Source organism: Oncorhynchus kisutch, linkage group LG4, assembly GCF_002021735.2.
Source record: "Oncorhynchus kisutch isolate 150728-3 linkage group LG4, Okis_V2, whole genome shotgun sequence".
Lineage (NCBI taxonomy): Eukaryota > Metazoa > Chordata > Actinopteri > Salmoniformes > Salmonidae > Oncorhynchus > Oncorhynchus kisutch.
In genome coordinates, this window is record NC_034177.2 from 12346213 (window position 1) to 12357641 (window position 11429).

The 11429-nt window shown below is 39.9% G+C and overlaps 1 protein-coding gene across 1 annotated transcript; it reads left to right on the plus strand.

Annotated features, from left to right (window-relative positions):
• The first annotated feature begins 1128 nt into the window (after positions 1-1128).
• Positions 1129-10885, plus strand: LOC109888583 (LIM/homeobox protein Lhx8-like). The gene is made up of 7 exons (XM_031821951.1): positions 1129-1370; positions 1560-1681; positions 1891-2111; positions 7889-7992; positions 8287-8382; positions 8979-9168; positions 10447-10885. Exons 1-7 carry the CDS (start codon positions 1293-1295, stop codon positions 10524-10526), a joined length of 891 nt encoding a protein of 296 aa, XP_031677811.1. The 5' UTR covers positions 1129-1292; the 3' UTR covers positions 10527-10885.
• The last annotated feature ends 544 nt before the right edge of the window (positions 10886-11429 follow it).

The following is an 11429-nucleotide window of genomic DNA, read 5'->3' on the forward strand; positions in this document are numbered from 1 at the left end:
TCTATAGATATAGGTTCATTATGAAACACATATACCTATAGGTTTATTATGAAACACATATACCTATAGGTTTATTATGAAACACATATACCTATAGGTTTATTATGAAACACATATACCTATAGGTTTATTACGAAACACATATTCCTATAGGTTTATTATGAAACACATATACCTATAGGTTTATTATGAAACACATATACCTATAGGTTTATTATGAAACACATATACCTATAGGTTTATTATGAAACACATATACCTATAGGTTTATTATGAAAAAAGGGCGCAAAATTTTGACAAAAGGGGTTGAATTTGAATTGCTTGAAGTTACTTTACCAATTATGCCTATCAATATTATATTGGCAGACTTATATAGCAGCACATTCAGTGTTTTCACTTCCTAAATATTCAGCAATTAAGACTCAAATAGTTAATACGACCTCTTCACCTTTAGCTTGCCCTGGGCAAACGTTTGTGTTCTGATTGACATGCTTGTTTTGATTGACATGCGAAATTTATGTTAGGGAGTCAACCATTGTGCTTAGCAGTTCAGAACCCCCAAATGCAAATATCAAGAGCATACTGCACATTGGATAACTATTACCTCAAGTGTCGCCTGTTTTTGTAACTAATGACAATACATCCCTTTTTAAATGTCATTTTGGTAATCGCTGGGGTTGTCATGGTAAAAGGTAAAGAGGTTGGTAGTTATGGGATATAGCTTTGAAGGTTTCTGAAGCGGCTGAGTGTAAGTTTGACAGACCAAAAACCCTGTTCCTCCCATGCCATGTATAGCTTGTCGTCATATGTGAAGATTGCAGAAGCGACGCAGAGGTTATCAGCAGGTGCATTGAGGGCAGGAGAGAAATGAATGGTAATATTTCATAATATAATCTAATGAATAATTAGAAAACTAACCAAATATAATATTTCTTAGAAATTCACCATTAAGGCTACTCACATGAGATAATTGTTTTTACATTATATGGAGAGATTTGTTTGTTTTGTTTTAACCGCATGTGCCTGTCAACAACTCTAAAATAGGCCTTTTGCTAAAAGGTTTTAATTGGAATGAACCGGATAACCTGAGATGTCTCATTTCCGCGCAACTACATTGGCACATGCGTAATGTGCGCCAAAGTTTTCGTCGCGCACATGTAGGCTATAAAGGCTAAAGAATTCGGCACACATGCATCCTAACCGCGGTATATTGTTCTATTCAGGGAACACCAGTTGAAGTATTGGATGAAGATGTATGCTCCCTCGGCTCATCCTCCCCGTCGCTGCGAGAGATGGTATATCCGCCTCTGTTGGGTAGAACTGTTTGTGCAAGTTGCAGTGAGGAAATTGTGGATAAATACTTGCTGAAGGTAAAATATGTGGTTTCATCTTGTCGCAACATTTCAAATTTCGTTGGGGTGGTCATTTCGTGCATATCTTGTGCTTTTTGTATACGATTTTAGTAGACTAACTGTTCAACAATATGTTTTGCATTTGCATTACTACTAAATAATGTCCGAATATTATTATGTTATTTCATTGTCATGTTTTTTTCACAGGTTAACGACTTGTGCTGGCATGTGCGTTGTCTCTCCTGTAGCATGTGTCAAACATCGCTTGGCAGTCATACAAGTTGTTACATCAAAGACAAAGAGGTCTTCTGCAAATTGGACTACTTTAGGTATTTCAGATTGTTTTTGCATATTAAATCAAATCAAAAGTGATTTTTAAATAACATTTTTGCCATTTATGTATATAGCCTACATGTGCACATCCTTCAGTATTTATCCTGTATAATATTTATTTGTAACACGTAATTCCAATATTCAACCGCCACCTAACCAACAGGGCAGTTATTTACCTGATTTTAAAAACCTGTATTTATTGCAGAAGGTATGGAACATGGTGCGCATGCTGCGGCCGAAATATATACTCTACCGACTGGGTCCGCCGGGCGAAGGGCAACGTATACCACCTGGCGTGTTTCGCCTGTTTCTCCTGTAAGAGGCAGTTGTCCACGGGGGAAGAGTTTGCCCTGGTGGAGGAGAAGGTGCTGTGTCGTGTACATTACGACTGTATGCTGGACAACCTGAAATGTGCCCTGGAGAAAGGTGAGCATTTTGCAGTGGAGTGACACAAATTCACAACTTCTGCTGATATAGGGAGCTGAATGATGATAGACAATAAATCTATAAACTCATCATAATCTGCAGCAATATTGATAAATTAAAAACCTAAACGAATTATGATTAATTACAGCCTCTAACCAACAGTGCAGTTTTTAAGTAAATAAAAAAGGTATTAGGTGAAAAATAGATAAGTAAAGAATTTGGGTCAAACGTTTAGGGTAGCCTTCCACAAGCTTCCCGCAATAGGTTGGGTGAAATTTGGCCCATTCCTCCTGACAGAGCTGGTGTAACCGAGTCAGGTTTGTAGTCCTCCTTACTCGCACACGCTTTTTCAGTTGTACCCACAAATCTTCTATAGGATTGAGGTCAGGGCTTTGTGATGACCACTCCAATACCTTGACTTTGTTGTCCTTAAGCCATTTTGCCACAACTTTGGAAGTATGCTTGGGGTCATGTCCATTTGGAAGACCCATTTGCGACCAAACTTTAACTTCCTAACTGATGTCTTGAGATGTTGCTTTAATATATCCACATAATTTTCCACCCTCATGATGCCATCTATTTTGTGAAGTGCACCAGTCCCTCCTGCAGCAAAGCACCCCCACAACATGATCCTGCCACCCCCGTGCTTCACGGTTGGGATGATGTTCTTCGGCTTGCAAGCCTCCCCGTTTTCCTCCAAACATAACAATGGTCATTATGGCCAAACAGTTCTATTTTTGTTTCATCAGACCAGAGGACATTTCTCCAAAAACTATGATCTTTGTCCCCATGTGCATTTGCAAACCGTCGACTGGCTTTTTTATGGCGATTTTGGAGCAGTGGCTTCTTCCTTGCTGAGCGGCCTTTCAGGCTATGTCGATTTGGACTCGTTTTACTGTGGATATAGACACTTTTGTACCTGTTTCCTCCAGCATCTTCACAAGGTCCGTTGCTGTTGTTCAAGGATTGATTTGCATTTTTCAGACCAAAGTACATTCATCTCTAGGAGACAGAACGTGTCTCCTTCCTGAACGGCATGATGGTTGCATGGTCCCATGGAGTTTATACTTGCGTACTATAGTTTGTACAGATGAACGTTGTACCTTCAGGCGTTTGGATATTGCTCCCAGGGATGAACCAGACTTTTTTTTTGGAAGTCTTTGCTGATTTATTTGAGATTTTCCCGTGATGTCAAGCAAAAAGGCCCTGAGTTTGAAGGTAGGCCATTGAAATACATTCACATACCTGTCAATTAGCCTATCAGAAGCTTCTAAAGCCATGACATAATTTTCTGGAATTTTCCAAGCTGTTTAAAGGCACAATCAATTTAGTGTATGTAAACTTCTGACCCACTGGAATTGTGATACACTGAGTTATAAGTGAAATAATCTGTCTGTAATCAATTGTTGGAAAAATGACTTGTGTCATACACAAGTAAATGTCCTAACTGACTTGCCAAAACTATAGTTTGTTAACAAGACATTTGTGAGGTCGTTGAAAAATGAGTTTAATGACTCCAACCTAAGTGTATGTAAACACCTGACTTCAACTGTATGTTAAAAGATCTATATATTTTCCTTTATTATTTTCCTCTAACCCTACCACTACCTATTTGACATATATTTTTAACTATGCTGTTTCACAAAAGTTCTGAAGTTATATGTATTTTACGGACACAGAAAATTTGACATTAGACATCTTGTTTTAAGTGCCACCCTTGAGCTACCCTCAACCCCTCCCATTTATCTCTAAACCATCCAGTTTTGATTTCTATTTGCAATTTATTTTTCAACTGTGATGTTTCACAAAAGTTCTGAACCTTTCTATTGTCATAGTTTCTACAGATTGTAAATTAAATATAACATTTTTTTCTAAAAGTATTATTATATTAGTAATTGATTGACTATGAGTTTTCAAATCACCCAGCAGTGCTATTTACAGAGTTAGCTCCAAGTAAACGTTGCAATTCTTCAGCAATTCCTGAACCTGCAACCAAAAACAAGCTACTATAAATATGGACAGTACCAATACAAATTACATATGATTCTGTCTCTTCGCAGCAAAATATGCAGAGCTGGGATGGTTGTATCACCCTGCAGTGATACAACCATATGACATTCTATTGGTTGCAAGAATTTTGTATATAAAATTATAAATTTAGAATCCGGCGTCATTTTGTGTATCAGTTCCTAAACCATGTGCCATGAAATCGGTACATCGAAAATCTAACTATTTTGCAATCTATATGGCACAGCTGACAAATTCAATACTTTTCCCCCATTCCACTTACCTCTTCCATTTTTGTGGTAATGCTGCAATTAGTTGGTTGTAATTTTGGGTAGAGCAGACATTTCCATATGTTTTTGTTAGCTGAATGTGTGACAACTCCACCAGTCATATTTATGATATCAATTTCAAAGACTATACTTGTTTTTATAAGGACAACCTGTGTCACTAAAGACTTCATTCAGAGGTACTTTAATATTTAATCATTTCTGCCCTCCCAATTCACATAGATGATATAAATATGCACATTTAATTTTGTCAGGCTTGCCATATTTTTTGCTTATATCATTTAAAAAACAAGCCACTAGGCCATATGCAAATAGGTAACCTGGGATATGACTAAAGAGTTAATCAGGGTGATTTTTCCACAAACAGACTATTTTTCTTTCCATGGTAGTGAGATGTATTTATTTTGGGATATGAATACCGAGTATGTCTACATCATCGTCAGACCATTTTATTTGTCAACTACACAGTAATGTAAAAGTTTAATTTTGTAGTGATCCAACACGTAATAAAGGTTGTACATTTATCATAATGTGGTTGTAATCTAGAGAGGTTAGAAAAAGGATCTAGATCCTCAGGCTGTGGAGGGATCCAAATTGTGGATTTAAAGAAAACATGAATCATCAGCGTCCAATGACACCTTTGTTTTTAAGCCCTGGATTTCTAGCCCCTTGATATTATTGTTGGATCTGATTTTAACAGCTAACATTTAGATGGCAATAATAAATACAGTGCATTCGGAAAGTATTCAGACCCCTACACTTTTTCCACATTTTGTTACGTTACAGCCTTATTCTAAAATGGATTAAATAAATATCATCAATCTACACACAATGCCCCATAATGACAAAGTGAAAACAGGTTTTTAGCTAATAAAAAACAGTAAGTACATAAGTATTCAGACCCTTTGCTATTAGACTCAACATTGAACTCAGGTGCATCCTGTTTCCATTGCTCATCCTTGAGATGTTTCTACAACTTGGAGTCCACCTGTGGTCAATTCAATTGATTGGACATGATTTGGAAAGGCACACACCAGTCTATATAAGATACCACAGGTGACAGTGCATGTCAGAGCAAAAACCAAGCCATGAGGTCGAAGGAATTGTCCGTAGAGCTCCTAGACAGGATTGTGTCGAGGCACAGATCTGGGGAAGGGTACCAAAAAATGTCACCAGCATTGAAGGTCCCCAAGAACACAGTGGCCTCCATCATTCTTAAAATGAAGAAGTTTGGAACCACCAAGAGTCTTCCTAGAGCTGGCCGCCCAGCCAAACTGAGCAATCGGGGGGGAGGGGCCTTGTTCAGCGAGGTGACCAAGAACCCGATGGTCACTCTGACAGAGCTCCAGAGTTCCTCTGTGGAGATGGGAGAACCTTCCAGAAGGAAGCACTCCACCAATCAGGCCTGATGGTAGAGTGGCCAGATGAAAGCCACTCCTCAGTAAAAGGGACATGACATTCCACTTGGAGTTTGCCAAAAGGCACCTAAAGGACTTTCAGACCATGAGAAACAAGATTCTCTGGTCTGAGGAAACCAAGATTAAACTCTTTGCCCTGAATGCCAAGCGTCACGTCTGGAGGAAACCTGGCACCATCACTATGGCGAAACATGGTGGTGGCTGCATCATGCTGTAGGGATGTTTTTCAGCAGCAGGGACTGGGTAACTAGTTAGGATCGAGAGACCTGACAATAGCTGTGGAGCGACGCTCCCCATCCAACCTGACAGAGCTTGAGAGGATCTGCAGAGAAGTATGGGAGAAGCTCCCCAAATACAGGTTTGCCAAGCTTGTAGCATCATACCCAAATAGAATTGAGGCTGTAATCACTGCCAAAGGTGCTTCAACCAAGTACTGAGTAAAAATTCGGAATACTTATGATAATGTAATATTTCAGTTTTTAATTTGTAACACATTTGCAAACATTTCTAAAAGCCTGTTTTTGCTTCGCATTATGGTGTGATGGTTGTAGATTTATGAGGACATTTAAAAAAAGAATAAGGCTGTAACGTAACAAAATGTGAAAAAGTCAAGGGGTCTGAATTCTTTCCGAATGCACTGTAAATCTGCCGATGGTGGACAACCTTGTTTTACTCCTCTTGACAGTTTAATACTTTCTGAGATGTATTCATTATTTAGTATTTTACACCCAGGGTTACTATACATAACTTTAACCCATTTTATAAGAGATTCTCCAAAATTGAAATATTCCAGGCAAGTCAGCTATGAATACCAGGACTGGTTTCCCAGATTTTTCATAATGTTCTATTGTTTCCAGTACTTGTCGTATATTATCGCCAATCTATTGTCCATATAAAAAACCTGTCTGATTAGGATGAATAATATCCGACAATACCTTTTTAATGCTATGCATTTTAATATAATATTTGCATCACAACACTGTAAGGGCCTGTTTCAGTAATAATGAAATCAGACCTTGTTGTGTATTTGTTAATCTACCATTTTTATAGGAGTGTTTAAAACATGTCATCTGAGCACATCAAAATGTTTTGGCTATTTCAGTATTACTTTTTTTGCAAACAGAATACATGTTTTGGAATATTTTTATTCTACTGTATACTGGCTTCCTTCTTTTCCCTCTGTCAATTAAGTTAGTATTGTGGAGTAACTACAATGTTGTTGATCCATCCTCAGTTAGTTTGTGGAGTAACTACAGTGTTGGTGATCCATCCTCAGTTTTCTCCCATCACAGCCATTAAACTCTGTAACTGTTTTAAAGTCACCATTGGTTTCATGCTGACATCCATGAGCAGTTTCCTTCCTCTCCGGCTAATGAGTGAGGAAGGACACTTGTATCTTTATATTGACTGGGTGTATTGGTAACCCATCCAAATTGTAATTAATAACTCAAATGGATATTAAATGTTTGCTTTCTACCTATAGGTGCCCTTCTTTGCGTGGCATTGGAAAATCTCCCTGGTCTTTGTGCTTGAACAATAATAAATAATAATAATAATAAAAACACACAATTCCACTTTGACATTATGGGGTATTGTGTGTAGGCCAGTGACAAAACATCTACATTTAACCCATTTTAAATTCAGACAGTAACACAACAAAATGTGTTAAAGTCAAGGGGTGTTTATACTTTCTGAAGGCACTATGAATACTTTTACTATACTGTAAAGTGCATAAACCTTTAGACAAAGCCCCTTGACATTGAATTATTATCAAATTATGTAAATTGATACAAAAGAATACAGCCTATTGTCTTTGATATGGAACAAAAGTAACTTCCCATTTCACAGATGAGAAGCCATTCAATGCACATACATGTCATAATAATCCCACTGGGCACACACTGCTTGAATCAATGTTGTTTCCACGTCATTTCAGTGAAATTATGTTGAACCAACGTGAATTGACGTCTGTGCCTAGTGTGATGTCTACGGATGTCTACTGCTTGCATGTCGAGGAGCATGATTATGAGCTCATTAATTAAGAAGAGCAATCATCTCATTTCAGAAAGTGGTATGAACCTAGAGGGGACAATGCCAACAGAACAGCAAGTGAATCAGCCCAGGCCGTCGAAGAGAGCACGCACCAGCTTCACCGCTGACCAATTACAGGTGAGTATCAATAATCCACCAAACGTACCTGGGAGACCATCCCCAGGTCAATAGCATTGCGATAAAGCTGAATACCAAGGTTCATAATTTGGTTCAATATTAATTAATGCCACAGGTTTGTTCATTTTTTAATCCTTCCTGGGAGTTTAAATCCAGCCCCATGCAGATGTCACCAAGCCTTGTCAATTATGTCTGACTGTTCCCGGCCAAGGGGTTCAGGGCAAGTGATTAACATATGTCTGACCTCATGTGATTGACATGTGATTGAGCTCAGTGACTTTATGACTCCTCCAGGTGATGCAGGCCCAGTTTGCCCAGGACAACAACCCGAATGCCCAGACCCTGCAGAAGCTGGCAGAGCAGACAGGCCTGAGTAGGAGAGTCATACAGGTTAGATCAGAGATGGTATTTTTGGCGACCCGTTGTTTTGTTGTTGATGTAATGTGTAGAATTGCAGCAAACTTGTCTTTAAAACTGCAACATTTTCTTTACGCCCCCATGGCAAAATGTGTAGAATTGCAGGAAATTAACTCTCAAACTTCAATTTTCTCTTTCTGCTGTCAAGAGGAGCAAAACATTTTTGCTTACATGGGTAAGCAGACCCGAGAACCACTGTGGCCCCAACCCCCATCAAAGTTACCCATCCCTGGGTTAGATATTCATACACAGTTTTAGTCAACGCATGCCTCACAAACAGGATAGGATATGACTGCATTTCTACAGTACATTTGTAAACTTTTTAAGGATTTGTTGTGTTGAAAAGAATTGAAAAGAAAAAAAAACTGTAAAAACACCCACTTGGTTTTCTGACATTTCCTCTAAAACAGCAGTCTGGGATTGGTACATCTGCTCACCAAAACGAGTTACTAGGTGACCACTTCGTTGCTGTTTGAATCCGATTGGCTCTTTAATAAACACACATCAATTAAGTGTGTCACTATTGAATGCTGGTACTAAAAACATGGCACTTTCTACATCCTATCCAGGTTTGGTTCCAGAACTGCAGAGCACGCCATAAGAAGCATGTGAGCCCCAACCACTCCTCAGCCACGCCGTTGTCCTCCCTGCAGCCCGGCTGCCACTCCCAGCCCACCCCAGCCCCAGAAGAGCGGCAGTACACAGCCTACAGCACCCCAGAGGGATCCATGCTCACTGCTCTGCACTCCTACATAGATGGTAAGTGGATAGAAAGGATGCATCCCAAATGGCACCCTATTCCCTTTGTAGTGCACTACCTTTAGGGGCTATGGGCCCTGGTCAAAAGCAGTGCACTGTAAAGTAAATAGGGAGCCATTTGGGACGCACAGAGGCTGTACCAGAGACATATAGAGACAGTACACACCAGTAAGACAGCCCACTGGGCGGGAGGGGCTCAAAAAAGACAATCACTTAGCTGTGGTCAATTTGCAGTTTACAAATGATTGTAATTATGATCGAACCCCCCCAACCGTACGCTCCGACTAAAAATCATCCCACGGCTGAATCTAGTTGCCTGCCCCTGGTTCAGAGTTAGGAACAGCCATCTCTTGTGGACAGACTGAGTAACAAAAATGGTATTGTAACGTATGTCAAAAGACCTTGGGATGCAATGACTAATGAGCAACAGTAGCTCCAGTGCTTTGGTTTTTCCTCACTGGTTATTTGGACACATCAAGATTGGGTGAAGGTGGTGCTTAAGGGGGGTTGGGGGCAGAGCCTTAGGTAATGCTCTATAAGAACAAAGACCTGTGTAGTTTCCTATAAGACCAGAGCCATGTGTGTCCTATAAGACCAGAGCACTGTGTAGTGTCCTATAAGACCAGAGCACTGTGTAGTGTCCTATAAGGCCAGAGCACTGTGTAGTGTCCTATAAGACCAGAGCCCTGTGTGTCCTATAAGACCAGAGCCCTGTGTAGTGTCCTATAAGACCAGAGCCCTGTGTAGTGTCCTATAAGACCAGAGCCCTGTGTAGTGTCCTATAAGACCAGAGCCCTGTGTAGTGTCCTATAACATTATTATAACGTTATTATTTGAGCATTTCATTCTAATCCTCTCTCTCTCTCTCTCTCTCTCTCTCTCTCTCTCTCTCTCTCTCTCTCTCTCTCTCTCTCTCTCTCTCTCTCTCTCTCTCTCTCTCTCTCTCTCTCTCTCTCTCTCTCTCTCTCTCTCTCTCTCTCTCTCTCTCTCTCTCTCTCTCTCTCTCTCTCTCTCTCTCTCTCTCTCTCTCTCTCTCTCTCTCTCTCTCTCTCTCTCTCTCTCTCTCTCTCTCTCTCTCTCTCTCTCTCTCTCTCTCTCTCTCTCTCTCTCTCTCTCTCTCTCTCTCTCTCTCTCTCTCTCTCTCTCTCTCTCTCTCTCTCTCTCTCTCTCTCTCTCTCTCTCTCTCTCTCTCTCAGGGATGTATGCCATGGCAAAGCCCTGGTTACTAGTCTCATCTAATCAACTGTCTTTCTGATCTCTCTGTCTCCTTCTCTACAGTGCACTCTCCTCAGTCTAAGCTATTCCAGCCCCTGCTGTCCCTCCACACCATGACCTCCCAGCCTGTGACACACGCCTGAGCCACACACACACACACACACAATGTCCTCAGTTTAGCAGGTTTAATTAATTGCAACATTACTAAGTTAAACTAAGGTCCATATTGTTATCTTGTGGATGTGTGTGTTTCTCTGACCCCGTGCACACTTAAACAACCCGAGTGTGTATGGGGCCTTTGTGTTCTTAATTGCACGGTGTAACAGTTTGATGCTGGTCTTAGATCTAAGGTGGGAAACTCGACTGCCTTTGACAAGCCATTGTGAAGTTACATCTTTAAATTATGAATTCTTTGTACATCAGTATTTTAACTATTGTTGTTTAATTTATTTATTGTATGTGGTTAAGAAAATAAATATTGACAAAATTATTTAAAAAATAATAACCGTGACTGTTTTGTACTCACATCAACAACCATGTTTGCAAAAAGTTCAAACGGGTTCAGTCAATGTAATCAATACATTTTTAAGTGGGTATTAATATGTCTATATTGTAGCCAATAATGAGGATGGGTACCGAAACCCGGTATTAAACGGGCCCCGGGGCTAAATTATGAAAGACCATAGTATCGATAATGTAGAGGCGTTATCGGTTCTGCTTACGGTACTGGAGAAATTAAGAAAATAGATTTCCTATTTATTATTGCTACATAAACATTATCTTGCACATTTTATCTCACCAACCGTTTCTAATTTTCAATGAGATTAAGACACTCGTCTATGATGCATTTTCGCTATTCCCAATCCAGAAGAGAGATCTCTCGCGCGGAGCCGGTGTCTCTCACATGCTACAGCACCCTGCTCTTAATTTGTGACGATGGCGGAGAGGCAAACGTTCAAAAGTGTGCTTACATTTCACCAGAGTCGATGCTAACAGTGCTTGTTGCCACAAGTCCAACAAGATTTTTGCTTGTAAGGGCGGAAACA